At 49.1% G+C, this 17,192-nt stretch overlaps 1 protein-coding gene across 1 annotated transcript; it reads right to left on the bottom strand.

The window, feature by feature from the left end:
- Window positions 1-291: 291 nt before the first annotated feature.
- On the bottom strand, window positions 292-16,795 carry sall3a (spalt-like transcription factor 3a; the record flags this gene model as incomplete). The annotated part of the gene is made up of 4 exons (XM_084445024.1): window positions 292-723; window positions 1,082-1,422; window positions 1,622-4,831; window positions 16,714-16,795. 4 exons carry the CDS (start codon window positions 16,793-16,795, stop codon window positions 292-294), a joined length of 4,065 nt encoding a protein of 1,354 aa, XP_084301150.1.
- Window positions 16,796-17,192: the final 397 nt, after the last annotated feature.

The raw sequence follows: 17,192 nt of genomic DNA, 5'->3' as shown, positions 1-17,192 counted from the left end.
GGAAATCCTTAAAAGCAGTCAAACATACTGATAGAAACCAATAAGTACCATGCAAATCTTGCAAGACGACATATTCTCAAACAAGAGACAAAGTATTCTTCGTATGACTGAAATTACAGGGAGGAGGGAATACCTCTAACCAATACTAAATACTATTTCCAAAAAAACAAAAAAAAGTATCTGTACATAATATAGTACATAAGAGTTCAAACTGGATTAGCAGTTTCTTTCGTTCTTTATCGTGAGATTCTTGTCTTTCCTCTAAGTCTTTCGCCAGGATACATTTTGTCTTTAGTTGATCCCGATCTCTTTATTCTCCTCCATGAACCTAGCGAAGGGCCGCCCGGCCCCGACCTCCAGACCGGTCTTCTCCAGGGCCGTCATGGGGGGGCTCCTGCCAGCGTGTACCCGGTCCAGAGCTCCAGACATGGAGCCCAGGGAGTTCATCCCCGGCCCCCGCAGACTGACAGGCAGCTGCGGAAGACCTCCGTTCTGGATGACAGAGATCTCATTGTTCTTCATGGCCAGTCCGTTGGTGATGGCCGCGGCGTACTGGTTCCAGAAACCCGGGTCCACGTTCATGGCCCGCGCCGCCAGGTCCTTCTGGAACATCTCGCTGAACTTCATGGCGTCTCCTCCCAGCAGAGCCATGGGGTTCTCCACGGAGAGACGCCGGCCGCGGCGGGCTGGGGCGTTGTTCCACATGTGGGTGCCCATGTGAACCTGGGAGGTCACAACCAAACACACGTTTAATCTGCATTCTTGTGCTCATTCATATATAATCGATAATACAATTTAGACACTTGCTTATTTGCTTATTTCTGTATATTTTGATTGTGTTATTGTGTGTGTAACTTTGTCCTTTGACGATGTAACAATGCAATTTTTCCCCAGGGATCAATAAAGTACTACTACTATTACTACTACTAATACGGTTTTTGGTTTATGATCAACTGTTCATGGAGAATGTTGTTTACTAGGTCAAAGTAAATGTTTATCTGATATTGTTTCCATTTTATTCACAGGTCATTACATTCACTGGCCTTGACATGACATGACACATGACTAGACCGGCTCCTACCTTCAGGTTGCCTTTAGTGGTGAAGGCCCGTCCGCAGATGGAGCAGCCGAATGGCTTCTCTCCCGTGTGTGTGCGTTCGTGGATCTGCAGGGCACTGGCCGAGGAGAAGTTCTTCCCACAGGAGTGGCAGTTGTGCTGCTTGGGGGTGCGTCTGGGGGGCGGTGGCGCCAGCATGGGCGTGATGCTGGGGCCCAGGTTGGTGTGGGGGGGTGCGGCGGGCACCTGGATGCCCAGCGGCAGGTGGGAGCCATCGGTCAGGGACATGGGCTTCCCGCCGTGGCCGTTGATCTCCATCTTGATCATGTTGGAGGCCGTGGTGGCCAGACTAGGAGTGCTCAGACCTGAGAGGAAACAAACATTTCAAAATGTGTTAGTGAGCTGAGGTTTGTGTGTGTGTGTTTGTGTGCGTGTGTGTGTCTGTGTGCATGTGTGTACGTGTGTATTTCCTTTTGGTCTCACGTTGGACAGTGGAATTGTTCCCGGTCATTCTCAATATGTGTCAGTATAAGAAGAAACATGCGACTCTTGAGCTGAACGTACCCCTGTCTCTGCTGAGGAAAAGCATGTTGAAGTGGTTCTCCTCTTTGATGAAGTGCCTGGCGGGCTGGGCGGCCGTCAGGTCCAGGGCCCCGCTGCCCTCGCACACGGGCAGCGGCGAGGGCGTGTCGCATTTCTCCGACTTCACCGTCGCCATCCCGGCAGCGCTGTTCTCCTGGCCCTCCTCCGCAGCGCCGATGCTGCCGTTGTTGTTGTTGTGGTAGAGCGTGGCGGCTGGCGACTTGGACCGGTGGCTCCCGGAGTGGCTGAGGTCTGGGGACTGTGGCTGCATGGAGCCCGAGGACTCCGACAGGGCGGGGCTGCCCACGCTGTGTCCCTCCCCGTCCCCCGTCGCGGACAGGGAGTCGACGGGGAAGAAGTCCCCCTCTCCCCCGAACCCGCCGCCCCCGTTCTGGGAGGGCTTCGGGCCGAAGGAGCGGGTCATGTTCACCGTGGAGTCGATCATCTTCATCTGGTTCTCCAGAGCGGCGATGCTGGAGATGACAGAGGTGGGGGGCGATGCCCCGGGCGAGTAAGGGTGGAGCGGCTTGGACGGGTCCATCTCCCCCTCCTTCAGCTCCTCCTCCTCCTCCATGGCCTGCTCCATCTCGTCCAGGAGGTCGTCGTCGTAGTTGCTCATGGCGTCCAGGCTCTTCTCGTCGAAGGAGAGGTCCGCATCCATGTCCTGCAGGCTCTCGGGGAGGACGTTGTTGGGGATCTGACCCCCCATGTGCATGCGGATGTGCTGCTGCAGCACCACGGCGTTGGTGAACTTCTTCTGGCAGATGGGGCAGGAGTGCTGCACGCGCAGCGGCGGCTTCGACCGGTGGACCCCGAAGTGGGTCTTCAGGTTGCCCTTGGTGGTGAACGCGCGGCCGCAGATCTTACACTTGAAGGGCCTCTCGCCGGTGTGGATGCGGTAGTGCATCTTCAGGGCACTCTGGCAGCTGAGCACGCGGTGGCAGATGACGCACTGGTTGGGGTCGCTCATCTTCTTGTCGATGTTCTCCACCAGCTGCTGGAGCTTGGAGGTCTCCGACGTTTGCATAGAGTCCAGAAGGCCACCGAAGGGGAACTTGGCCTTGAACTGGTCTGAGAGCATGGGCAGGACGGGGAGGGGGGCAGACGAGGGGGCGCTGACGGACTCAGAGGCCTGGCCGGCGCAGGAGGAGGTGGAGGAGGTGGTCGTGTTGGACAGGACCACCTGGGTGAGTGTTGTGGTGGTGGTGTTTTCCACGGGCCTGGAGCAAGAGGGCATGTTGGGTGGCAGGTGGACCCCCTCTTCCTTCAGCGCGGGCGCCGCCTCGACCCCTAGGTAGGGCTTAGGGGAGGGAGAAGTAGTGGTCATGCCGGCGTCTGTGAATATATTGGGGGAGAGAGACGCGCACTCGCTGGACGGAGGGGACGGCCTCTGGGGCGACCTGCTGAGGGGAGTCAGGCTGGGGGAGTCTCCGAAACCTCCCATCATACTAGGGAGGGTAGGAGGGACCTGCAGGCCCATGGAGGTGGGCACGGTGGGGAGGACCGGCTTGCTGTCCAGCCAGGTGGTCACAGGCTTCTCCGGGGGCAGGGACATGCCGTAGGGGATGCCTGAACTGGTGGGCACGTTGTCCAGGTACTCCGGCACTGGGTAAGGGTTCATCTGTATGTGCGGGTATTTCTCCTTGTGCCTCTGGAAGTGGACCTTAAGGTTACCCTTGGTGGAGAAGCGGTTGCCGCAGATGTTGCACTTGAAGGGCCGCTCGCCCGTGTGGGAGCGCAGGTGGATCTGCAGGGCGCTGTCGCTGCCGAACACCTTGGCGCAGAACCTGCACTTGTGTTTGAAGAAGGGGTCTTCTGAGCTGGGCTTGGTGTCGAACACAGACACGTTGGGCGGCTTGCCCTTGCGGTGCTTCATCAGAGCAGACAGGGGGTCCAGGGCGTTGGCGGTGGCCGCTATACTGGCCAGAGGGTTGGGGAAGATCACGCTGCTGGAGGAGCTGTGAGACATGAGCGGCATGTTAGAGGCCGCCGAGCTCAGCAGGCTGCTGTGTCCCAGCAGTGGGGGGCTGCTGCTGGTGTTCCTAGAAAGGGCCGAGCTACCGCCGACGCCCCCTCCACCCGCACCTCCGCTTCCGCCGGCGTTGGCGAGCGAGGACGAGCAGGGTCGCAGGAGAGAGGACACGCCGTTCCCATTGGAAAGAGGGTAGGTGGAGAGTGCTGAGGTGGTGCTGGTCAGGGCGGAGCTAGACGGCTGACTACCGCTCTGTGCGGGATGAGAGAGGGGCCCGTCGAGCGCGGAGGCGAGGGGAGAGGACCCCTGGCTGCTCTGACTGGAGGGAAGCCTGAGGGGAAGCTGGTGGGCAGGGGGGGCGATGAAGCTGTGCAGCTGGAGCTGGCTGGGTACGGAGGGGGCGCAGGAGGACGAGGGAGCCCCCTGGGAGTCGGCGCTGCCACCCCCATGGTGGGGGTGGTGGTTGAGGGCGGACTGGGCGCTGGGCTGGCGGTTCATCAGTGCCACCTGGCTGCGGATCTGCTCGATCAGCTGGAGCTGGTGGATCTGCTGCTGCTGCAGCGCCATCAGCTGGTCCAGGATCATGGGGATGGCCACGGTGGAGACCCCGCCCCCTCCGCTGGCCGCCGCTACCGCCGCCCGCACACTCTGGGAGAACTGGGCCACCGCCACCCGCGTGCCATGCAGAGTTTCTAGGGTGACGTTGGTGCTGGGCATGCTGTAGCTGGTGACCGAGGAGGGCGCGGCGTCACTGAGCTGAGGTAGGGCGCCATCCGGCTCGGGGGAGCCCTCTCCCTCTCTTTCTCTCTCCTCGGGGTCCAGCGGTGGCCTCTCCGGGGACAGCTCTAGCTCCATGGGCTCCTCGTCCTTCTCCAGGAGGCCTCCCCCCGCCTCCGCCGCTAACTCGGCCCCCTCATCCCCTCCTCCCTCTCCGGGGCTACGGTTGCCCTCCGCAGGGTCCTCGCTGTCGGCCTGCTCGCTTGAGCAGCTGGGCGCAGGGGACAGTTCGGCCGGGCAGTCCTGGGAGGGGTCGGGGGTGGGCGGGGGATCGTTCTCGTTGACGATGAGCACCAGGGGGTTCTTGGTGCAGCTCTTCAAATGTTCGCAGAAGTCCGACCACTTGAAGAACTCGGCGCAGCACTTCTCGCAGATGTGCGTCTCCTCACTGCCGCTGCGGCTCTCGTTGCCGCTGTCGGCATCGTCCAGGACCTCGCCTGTGGCTGGTGGGGGCAGAGGGGAGAGATGGAGGTGGGAGGGGGGGGGGGGGGACAAAAAGGGAGAATTAATGAATAAATAATCAATAGAAAATCCGCACGTTCTGCATTGCAGCTCTGCAAAGATTTAACCTTTGATTCTTTTTTTCTCTCTTTTAACATAACCAAAATCAATATTCTTTCTTTCTTTTTTTGTTACTTTGAACAAATTGCCCCAGTTCACCAACTCTCCAGACCCCGTTCTGTGCACTCCCACTCTCTCCATAGAGCCAGCTAATAATTTTCTTTGTGCAATCCATCAAATTATGAGGGCTTATCAATTGTGGATACTGCCGCTTAATGAAATTCCATAGAAGGTATTGATTTCCAATATTTCATACAATTCACAGCTGCTTCGTCTGTTGGGTACAAATCATCTCTTTGATGGGCCTATTAGGATTCTCCTCTGCTATCAAGCCCAGTCATTTCCACCTGAATTTCAAAGGGCTCCATCTCTTCATTTAGCAGTGCTAAAGTCATACATGGGCCCTGCATGTAAACAAGCCAGGGTAGAATTCACCCCTGACAGCTCTCACTGGGCACACACATGCAGGTCTACTGTGTTCAGACCTGAGAGAATTAAATCATCTAAAATATGTTTCCAATCAAGACCTTTAAAATGGTAGTGTTGGATGTTGTTTATTTCTTGCAGAACAAACCGTGAAATCCTACCCATTATGCAAATGACACTGTGTGGCTGAAATAACTCTATTGCTGGAAATTGTGCCTTTGCAATAGGTCCTCTGCTGAAATGAGAAACATTCTCCTTTTAAATAAGAAACATGCAGCTTTCGTTACATGGCAGGAGGTTTTTATCTCTCACTCTATCTTTTGTTCCCTCTATGTCTTTTTGAAATGAGACACAGTAAATGACATGCTAGTGCCATGGAAGCCATGTCCCCGATGAGGGACACGTTTAATCACATGTTTAATCACAGTCGTCAGAACCCACTTCCTCCTCTGCATGCTGGCATCAAGCACCATGACAACATGCGTGTTCACTGAACATGGCTCTGATTCACACCTGATCGAACCATGTTAAACATACCCCTTGACATGTTTATTTTATTCCACGTTCAAGTGTACTGTATGCATGCCTCTGCATGTGTGTGTGTGTGTGTGTGTGTGGTGTGTGTGTGTGTGTGCATGTGTGTGAGTGTACATACCGGAGGTGGTTTAAAACCACATCCGCAGGAAATACCCACCCGACCATCAGGATGTACTTGTGGTCTAATGGTACATGCACTTCCAGGTACGCATACATCTGTCTGTGTGTGTCTGTGTGTGTGTGTGTGTGTGTGTGTATCCATCTGTGTGTGTGTGTGTGTGTGTGTGTGTGTGTGTGTGTGTGTGTGGATGATTGTATACATGTGAAGTGTGTGTTAATCATCCCAGCAGTTAGAGCTACTTTTCTACAGAACATGTCAAAATTCACTTGTGAAGCCCTAGCTTTCCTGGCTTGACACTCAAAGACAAGTAATTAGAACAACAAGGAGTCACACTAGTGTTCAACTCCATCTTCCTAGGGCTTATTTTGAAATGCTCAACCAGAGAACAAAGCAGAAATGCCTTCACAAGAAGAAAAGCCACAGGTGTGAAATAAGCTTTTAAATGTCAATTGTTAAAATGTGATAATTACAAAATGTTAAGTTATGGACCCCTTTCCTCTTTCTGATAGTTCAGTGAATATGCTTCACAAGCCCATCAAAGGTGAAATCATTATCACTTTTAATTTGTTAGAAGACCCCAGTTCCCCATAGCTAAGCTATACACTGTACATGATAAGTATATGAGTAACAAAACAAAGAAACAGGAATCAGGAGGAAATCAAACCGCTAAATCCACGATCGCTTGAAAAAGAGATGTAAATCTCACTGTGACTTTCCTGGTAAAATAAAAGGTTAAATGAAAATAATTTACATCAAATATAATTTAAATTCAGAGGAGCAGTGTTGAACAGTACGAGTACCGCGTTGAGGATGTCAGAAGGGCTTAGTAAGGATGCTGCCTCAGCGCCAGCTCCTGCTCAAAGGTAACGTTTGTCAAAATGTCTTTATCAAATGAAAGATACATATCTGTCAACCTAGCATATCTCCACACACATGTGGTTACATTCATGAAGAAAGTTCCGGACACACACATTTCTGACACCATAGAAAAACAGAGCACCCCCCGCACACACACTCACACCCACACATGCTCTCTCTCTTTCTCTCTCTCTCTGTCTCTCTCTCATACACACGCACGCACGCACCCACACACACACACACACACACACACACACACACACACACACACACACACACACACAGACTCACACTCAAACACACTCTCTCTCTCTCTCTCTCTCTCTCACTCACACACACACACACACACACACACACCCACGCACGCACGCACACACACACACACACACACACACACACACACACACACACACACACACACACACACACACACCACACAAATGAACAGGCTAAAAAACAGCATGTCATTTCATCAGACGATTCCCAGACAACAGTCTGTCATGCCAACAGAAAGACACTACAAAGATCTGGACTGCTTAGCTCATTGAAACGGACCACCAGCTACCTCCTCCCTGTCTGGTCGACGCCTGCATGTCTAACAGTCATCGCTGGAGGAATTCATCAGTCATCAAGTAATGTCTGCTTGAACGGTGGAATATAGGGTCAGGTGTATTTATCTTGATTAGTAACCAGGAGGATGGCTTTAGGAAGGGCTAGCAGCTCGGCTCTGTTCACAGCCACATCACTGGGGCTCACAGGCGTAGCACACTGCATCACAACACTCTGTAGGATCTGTCCCTGCCTGACCACGCGCACACACACACACACAAGCACACGCACACACACGCACGCACGCACACATGCACGCATGCACACACACACACACGCACACACACGCGCACACATGCACACACACACACACACACACGCACACACACACACACACACACACACACACACACACACACACACACACACACACACACACGCAGACCTGAGGGTGGAGGTACACAGTATTAATTTAATTACTTAGAGAGAAGAGGGGAGCTGACAGGCCAAAGTGGACTGTGGATGGTCACACATGCAGTACGATATTCAGACAGTTACCAGCACTGGTCAAATAAATCAAGTAATCATGCTTTTGTGAGAAAAAAGCAAACTAGCAACACAGAACAGAAACAACAACAAACAAACAAGAGTAATAGAGTGAATGATTGGAAATAAGTGTGACACGTGACGGCCAACAGAAATCCCTTTAGCCGCCGCGCGGACGGACAGCAGAGCACGTTTCCATAATTGGGGGTTGAAAGGTTATAGTAAATTACCAAGCATTGTGTTGAGCTGATTAGCTTTTAGCTATTAGCATGGTATTACTGTCAATCTCCCCTTTCTTTCAAACTAGCAGCTGTTCTACAGGGGCTTTGTTTTCCTGTGAACCCACATACTCAACCGGACATGTTGCAAAATGTGATTTGATTAATTATTGCAAGACGCTGCTATTATTTCTTGAAGATGTTTAAAAAAATGTTTGATTGTTGTCCACATTTTAATGTGTTTTATTAGATAATGTAATGATTTTGATCTTTCCAGATCTAAAAATGTTCAAGACATAGAAATTGATACATGTATTTACACCGATGACCCTTCTGTGAAAGAATGTATATTATCTTCAAATAAAAATATATAATATGTCATTATATTCTTCAAATAAAAATATATAATATGTCATTATATTCTGACGGATATCAACAAGGTCTAAAACACTCTTTTGATCCAATTTTACATTATAAGAAAATAATGTGATAATCTAAGTTTGAGGCATTGACATTTTTATTTTTTATTTTTTTTTATTTACAAAGTGTCCCTTTTTTGCTACTTTTTGTAACTGATTATTCAGTACAACAATAACAATCATCAGAATGTTTTTCTTGATATCAATCTCATTTGTCATCACATCACATCGGCTTGTGAAATGAAAAATAACTATTTCACTTGATCTGTTTTAGCTATAATTGTAGTCTCTCAACATGTTTCATATCATCTGAATTTGAGACAACATAAGTCATATTTTATGACTCCACCATCTGAGATAATATTGTGATTTCACACTTCAATCAAACACTGGTTTTAATGGTTGATTCTCATCTCTACACAATTAAACAAATGAGATTTGTGAAATTATGATATTATGATGAAGCCAATTCTATGCTTCTACAGGAACAAAAAACATTTGCAATGTGTGTGTGTTTGTGTGTGCATGTGTGCTGTGTGTGTGTGTGTGTGTGTATGTGTGTGTGTGTGTGCACGTACATCCATGTGTGTGTATTGATTCTCCTATAGCTTGAGAAAGGAAGGCATTAAAAAATCCAATGCGGTTTTCCTTCCTTTAAGAGTTGTCCTTTACTCAAATGCAAATATGAAGCTCAACACAATCAATGGAGGGATTGTAGACTTTGAATCAGTGTATCCGCTATCTGGCTCAGCAATCTGTGGCATGCTAACTGAGACCGCTAATCTTCCGTATTATATCAGAGGGGCTATTCATGCTTTATACTCAAACTGAGGAAGCCACAGAGACGGGTACTGGGCAAAGTATTGAGCAATCACAAACACTGCATTCTTAACAATATCCAGATTCACTTACAAGACACATACACATATGCATCTGGACCTGGCATGTATGAGCGCAAGCACACACACACACACACACACACACACACACACACACACACACACACACACACACACACACACACACACAAACACACACACACACACATAATGGAGGCTTACACATGATACACACACAGACAAACACTTCATCTGTTTTTCTTTTCTTTCTTTTTTTTTGCTGAAGTGTATAGGAACACACACAGACAAATGATTGCTCTAATACATCTGACAATTATACCCCCGTAAAACAACTATAATCTTCATCTACATTATGATGGCGATATGCCCTTCAAACTCCAAGTGGCTTCTCGTTAACTATCACACTTGTGTCATCTGAATACCTCTCCTTAGTTTTAAAGTGTCTCTCTATCTAACAAGCTGTATCTACCTGGAAGATGGGAGCAGGAGCTGGAGCCTTTAACTCAGGAGATGAAGCCTCCATAGAGACCCTGGCTTCCACCCAGGTCTGTCCTCCCCATCTACAGACTCTTCTACCTAGACCGGTCCACCCCATCTACAGGCTCTTCCACCCAGGTCTGTCCACCCCATCTACAGGCTCTTCCACCCAGGTCTGTCCTCCCCATCTACAGGCTCTTCCACCCAGGTCTGTCCACCCCATCTACAGGCTCTTCCACCCAGGTCCGTCCACCCCATCTACAGGCTCTTCCACCCAGGTCTGTCCACCCCATCTACAGGCTCTTCCACCCAGGTCTGTCCTCCCCATCTACAGGCTCTTCCACCAAGGTCTGTCCTCCCCATCTACAGGCTCTTCCACCCAGGTCTGTCCTCCCCATCTACAGGCTCTTCCACCCAGGTCCTTCCTCCCCATCTACAGGCTCTTCCACCAAGGTCTGTCCTCCCCATCTACAGGCTCTTCCACCCAGGTCTGTCCTCCCCATCTACAGGCTCTTCCACCCAGGTCTGTCCACCCCATCTACAGGCTCTTCCACCCAGGTCCGTCCACCCCATCTACAGGCTCTTCCACCCAGGTCTGTCCTCCCCATCTACAGGCTCTTCCACCCAGGTCTGTCCTCCCCATCTACAGGCTCTTCCACCAAGGTCTGTCCTCCCCATCTACAGGCTCTTCCACCAAGGTCTGTCCACCCCATCTACAGGCTCTTCCACCCAGACCGGTCCACCCCATCTACAGGCTCTTCCACCAAGGTCTGTCCTCCCCATCTACAGGCTCTTCCACCCAGGTCTGTCCACCCCATCTACCGTCCCTTCCACCCAGACCGGTCCACCCCATCTACAGGCTCTTCCACCCAGGCTCCACACACTCTCTACAGGCCCGTCAACCCAGACCACCCATCTACAGGCTCTTCCACCCAGACTCCTCACCCCCCCCCCCTCCCAGACCCCTCCCTAACCCACCTGGCCATCTCCTACACTGGCATACATTCTTCTCAGTCACTCCAGCTCGCCTAGGACCCTAGACTAGGCTGTAGATGAATGGCTGTAGGTCCCACCCAAGCTGTGAGGGGGGGTGGGGGATGCCTGCTGCCTTTAACAATGTTGGAATTCCTGCACCAATTACTTTTTCCATTGCATTATCCCCCCCCTCCGCTGTCATCCCTTCCTCCTCCCTTCTTCATTCAGGGTTTGGAGTGTGTTCCGTCACACTTCCTGTCTCGTTTGAGGGAGCTCTGTAGAGGGATGCAACGCAGGACGACTCCTCCCTGCCATCTGCGTCCCCGCATCCAGACAGGCGGCACGCCACGCCACGGCACGCGACAGCGCCGCGACGGCGCGTCCCCGGTATGGTACAAGGTGCTGTGACAGAGTGTGTTCGCCGTAAAACTCAGAGCACTATGTTTTCAAAGTATGACGTTGAGTCCCCGAAAGGTGATTCGACGCGATTTCCTTGGGGATGAATCGAAAAACGATTCCAAAATCTTTCAGGTGTCACTGATTTTTTATTTTATTTGAGCTGCTTTCCCTTCTGTTCTGAGTAATAGCGTACGATCTGATCTGACCTGGCTATGTTTCAGGTGTGGTCTCGGACCAGGTCTTGTCTCCCAGGGCTGGACTCAAGCTATGACCAGGCTGGCTCACACACCTGCAGAAAAGGGGAGCCAGCCAGCCAGCCAGCCAAGACCCGGTCACACATCTCTCTCTCTCCCTCTGACCCAGTCACCTAGTCTGGACCCTGCGTCTGGGCCGTCTCTCCCCGAGGCGCTCTCCGGCACTTATCTCTTCTCCCTCTAGTCCCCGGACCCAGTCACCGAGACCGACACCCGGCTCTGATGGTGGCGCTCAATCCTGGGCCGACGCCCAGCCCGGCGCACGCTGCTCTTCCCTCTCTTCTTTCCACGGTTCTGTCTTCTGTCCCCCCCCCCCCCCCCCCCCCCGGGCGGGGTTGCCCCTGGTCCAGTACGCCTCTGTCCTCCCTCCCATTGCTCCTCTCCTCCCCTGCTAGGCCTGGTCCGTCTGCAGAGTGGTACAGTATCTGTCCCGCTAACAGAGAGACCTTTGTCGCTGCGTGCAGATGTGGCGCAGCCAAAACATTAACGATTTGTTTGTGTAGGCACAACGATACAGTATTCAATGACGGCAGTCTGTCCAGATGACTGTGTGACACCACATTGGCTGCATTAGCTCTCTCTCTCTCTCTCTCCCTCTCTCTCTCTCTCTCTCCCTCATCCACTCTCTTTCTCTCTCACCCACTCTCTTTCTCTCTCACTCATTCACTCTTTCTCTCTCTCTCTCTCTCTCTCTCTCTCTCTCTTTCTCCCCATTTCTCTCTCTGTCACCCACTCTCTCTCTCTCTCTCTTTCTTCTCTCTTGAAGCATTATATTTATCTGTTTCCTGAGTGCCGAGTGGTAATTAAAAAGCAGCCATGTTTGAGATCCTTCTCTGAGAGCTGTCTTTGGCATGACTATGTGGGTGGTCCGAGGGCCTCCAACCAAACTGTGAGAGGGTATTAGAACAAAAGCAAAACAAAGCTCCACTGGAGGGGAAGTGGGGAACAGTCATGTTGTCGCTTCTGGTAGGACTTATATCTTTTCTTTCTTTCTCTCCCTCTAATTCCATCCATCCTTGTCTCAAACTCGTTCCCTCGTTCACAACACTGCCTTGCATAAAATTCCAAGCAGTTATCCTGTGAAATTAATTCCTTCTTAAATAATACATAGGATTATTAGCAGTCGTAGCGTATCTGTGCATGTGTGAGAGACAGAGAGAGAGAGAGTGTGTGTGTGTGTGTGTGTGTGTGTGTGTGTGTGTGTGTGTGTGTGTGTGTGTGTGTGTGTGTGTGTGCGTGTGTGCGTGTGTGCGTTCTCCGCCCCCCTCACCCCAGGGGAAGGGCTCAGAGTGTCTAGCAGCAGAGGAAGCAGCGCAGAGATGAAAGAATGTGGCTGTTAACACTTTCTAGGACACGGGCGAGCCGCCGCCGCGCGGCCAAGGTCAACCCCACACATACTCTGATTGTATTATGAGCTTGACATCTAGCGGACGGCGTCGGCAGGGCACAACAGGCAAAGGTTAAGTCAGCCGGCTCTATCAAAGCCCTGCTAGCCAGGCAGCCTGGGGGGTGGGTGGATGGTTTGGGAGGGGGGGGGGGGGGGGTTACCAGACACAGGCTTGTTGCCACTGTGTGCTACACCACCTTTTCAGGGACATGGCACAAAAGAGCCCCAATGTGCAGCATTGGACGACAATGTCGCCCCACCCCCCACCCCCCCTCACAAAGGACCGACGCACAAGAAAAGGTCAAATCAACTTGATGATTTAAATAACTGTCCCATCCTAACTAGCTAACTAGGGAACAAGACATCCTTCCTGACCTCCCAACCCAAAACGTGATGATGTAAAACACTGAATTCATTCTGCTGTCTCAATGTATGTTTGCGTGTGTGTGTGTGTTCTCATGCTGAGTTGTGAAGGAGGAGTTTTATTAATTAATACATTAATGAATGAGGTTAGCAAGTAGAAGATTGGTATATGAGGTCCTAATCACGCTCTGAAAGAACATTTTGAATTCCTTCAACAAAATACATCCGTACCTCAGAAGTAATCAATAATCAACAGCCGATAACGGCAATGAGCAACAATAAACCTGATGGTCATATGATCAAATTTGAGGAATTCTGGTTGTCTGTCTCTATACATGTGTAGCTGTAGATATAATGAGATGGACTAAAGGTGTCTTTCTCTCCAGAGGGTGCACTGGTCATTGAACAACAGGCCAATCAGTCTCTCACAGTCCAGACAACATCCTCAGTTATCCACATAAGCACAATGACCTCACACAGCCATCATTTATAGTGCATGAATGTATTGTGTGTGTGTGTGTGTGTGTGCCCGTGTGAGTGTGTGTGTGGGGAGGTGTGTGTGTGTGTGTGTGTGGGGGGGGGGTTGCACATCTAGTTGAATTCTATCTAAGCCTCTATACGTTTGTCTCTATGAGCCAGTGTGTCCGTGTGTGTTCCAGAGTGTGTGTCCGAGTCTGATCACGAGTGTGTGTCCATCTCTATCGACAGAGAGAGAGAGAGAGGGAGAGAGAGAGAGAGAGAGAGAGAGAGAGAGAGAGAGAGAGAGAGAGAGAGAGAGAGAGAGAGAGAGGTCCATTATATTATTTTTCTCCTTTCAGAAAAATATATAATTTTTCAGTGACAGAACAGATGTGGTCAGATGTCCTTGATTGGGCCCAAACGTGAACACCACTCAGCACCACCTTTCTCTTCTGATTCATCCTCCAATCAATACATGACAGAGACCTGTTTTACACACACAATGCTGTCTAAAGAGTTTTTAAGAAAAATCTCAGAATTAATGCATACAATGTATCCTTCCACTATGAAGCAAAAGAGTCACCAAGTCCCTAACAAGTAGAAATATATTATTCTGTAGAAGAGCATATTTTCAGATATAACGGATCACAGATTAACAACATGGATGAAATGATCAATCTGATGTCCTGTACTTTCCTGGCTTTGATTGCTCACATGCTTATTTTCACGTTTCAATTGTGTGGTGAAAAGCTATGTTGCAGCAGTAAGTGATACAGGTTGAAATCCACTTGTCTGGCTACATCACGTGTGAATGCCATTCACTGTACTATTGGTGTCATGAGACAAGGCAGTGAGAGAGCCCCGCCATGGTCCTTGCCATGACCAAGACTCTCCAACATTTTCTCCAACTAAGAACTCCGCTGGACCTTGGATTACATCACACAGTCTCTATTCTGCTGGTCCATGACAAAAGATGGTGTGTGTGTGTGTGTGTGTGTGTGTGTGTGTGTGTGTGTGTGTGTGTGTGTGTGTGTGTGCGTGCTGGTCAGCGATGGGCCAAGATAGCAGAGATATAATGTCAGTGATTTGTTGAGAATACCACATAAGCTTTATGGGAAGTCAATATGAAATGCTGACTAATACACTACCGCCTTCCTCAATCAAGCAGAGAGAGAGAGACAGAGGGAGAAAATTAGAGAGTAAAATGAGACGTTTTAGGATATTGGTTAAAAAGAGGGTGTTGTCACGATCAATGAAAACTATAAACCTATAAAGAAAAAATGAAAGAATCGTAATACTGTATATAAGACAAAATAATTGTAAATAATTGCAATAATGAGGATTAATATTTTAATAGTTTGAAAGGCACAATTATTCAAAAATTGACTAGACTGCTCACATTAGGCTACTGAATAGTTTACAAATGTATTATGTATTTATGTATTTATTTAACATGTGTAGAATAGACTATAATTTGGCTCAATAATGATAATTATAGATCATTAAATTAATAATGATATTAAAATAATGACACGAATCATCAGTGTATTTACTCCATAGAAAACGTTTTGGTTAAGAGTACAGGAGAAGATACACAATATTTGGATTATAAAAATTGGTCATATTAGAGGAAGCATTCAAACATCCCCTTCTAAGTGTTCGTGTTGTTAAGATTTGGCTTTGGTTCTGTGATTATCACGCTAGCATAAAGGCGCATCAGAGAAAAGCTTTTTCACACGGCTAAGACAAACGCTGTCAATGGATCGTGTAGACATCGGGGACGATAGGAAACAAGCCATGTGTGATAGATTCATGGAAAGGGGATAATTGTAAACAAAAACATTTCCATGACAAAACAGGCATTCGTCCCAATCTTTTGCGGAAAACACAAGCCGTTCCTCCAAGTGCCAGGGTAGGCACCGGTAGGGATGAAAGGCCACTAACCTACATAAGAGCTCTCTGTAGCCTAAGCATGTTTCACTTTTTCTTCTATAATTAAGTTTTAAGTTTAAATCTAGCCTACTGATTCACCTATCACATAGGCCTAATGATTTTGATATTTGGATTAAGGTGTGTGTGTGTGTGTGTGTGTGTCTGTGTGTGTGTGTGTGCGCGCGCGCGCGCGCGTGTGCATGTGTGTGTGATAACTCATAACAAACGGATAAAGATAAAGTAGAAGGCAGTGTGATTAAGACACATTTGCTCGAGCACATGAACGTGGAATACCAAATCAAGATAGTTGGAATCATAACAGGCCTATATTTGAATCTAAAACCTCGGCCACGTTTTCATATGAAAAGATAGTTTGGGTGCACAGAGTTTATCTGATATTATTCTATGTCTTTAGGCTGCTACGTACGGACTTGAAACAAGTGGGAAAACGACACTTAAGAAACTTAGCCTACAAGCTGACTGGGAGTCAAAGAACGCCTACTGAGTGAAAACACGACAATACTTAAGAAGTGGGCTATGCCCATTTGTGGTCTAGTCGCAGGCTATAGTCTACAATTCAATAAACTCAATAGAAACGTCCAAAGTCTGACTACAAGTTAGTCAACTAGACTATTAAAGACATTTTTCGACAATAATAAAGCATTGGTTCCTTCTGTCTCACTGACTCAAACTAAGAGGTTAGACTACCTCACTGCTAATAGTTTATCATATCTAAAATATCACCAAATATGAATAAAACAAAGCATTGTATGTCATTAAAAATAACTGCCATCAAAGGCTGCTGCTTTTTGACACAAAACTTTTTGACACAAAAAAGGAATGCTGTTATCTGGTCAAGAGTGGAGCAAAACTGGATTATTTTTTTAGGGTAAAATAACTTTGAGTGAAGATATACTATTACAAGATAGTCTACAAGATAGACTATTACCCTTCGCTCAGATAATAGTATTCTTTGACACTTACCATTTTCCGAGACCACCCCGGTCAGTGCAGGATCCTCGTCCGATTTGAGGTGCTGAGGCTTGGCTTGCTTGCGCCGGGACATGCTGCTGCTGATACGCTGCGACTTGTTTCTGCGTTTTGCAGATACATCAGCAACGAGCGAAAGGGAAAAAAATGTTCACAAATAGTCTGGCCGCCAAAAAAAAAAAAAATTAGGAAATTAGCTGGTGTTGCTGTTGTGTGGATTGCGCATGTCGGTATATAATTATGATAGTGAATAATGCATTGCGATTAATGGTACCGTGTGAGGAGGATTGGCCGGGGTCCAGGGGACACACACTGCATATGGTAATGAGGGACGGACTAAGCAATTAGCTGCCTCACTCTAGACTATCTGTCTCTCTTCTCTCGCTATCCACCTCCTCCGACAACACGCCAAATCCCGCTTGTTCCGCCCAGCAGTCAGGGGGGGTCTCCGGTGCGGAAGGTCAGCTTTTCTC

This window comes from Borostomias antarcticus (genome assembly GCF_949987555.1).
Source record: "Borostomias antarcticus genome assembly, chromosome: 10".
Lineage (NCBI taxonomy): Eukaryota > Metazoa > Chordata > Actinopteri > Stomiiformes > Stomiidae > Borostomias > Borostomias antarcticus.
This window is presented reverse-complemented; position numbering and strand designations above follow the sequence as displayed.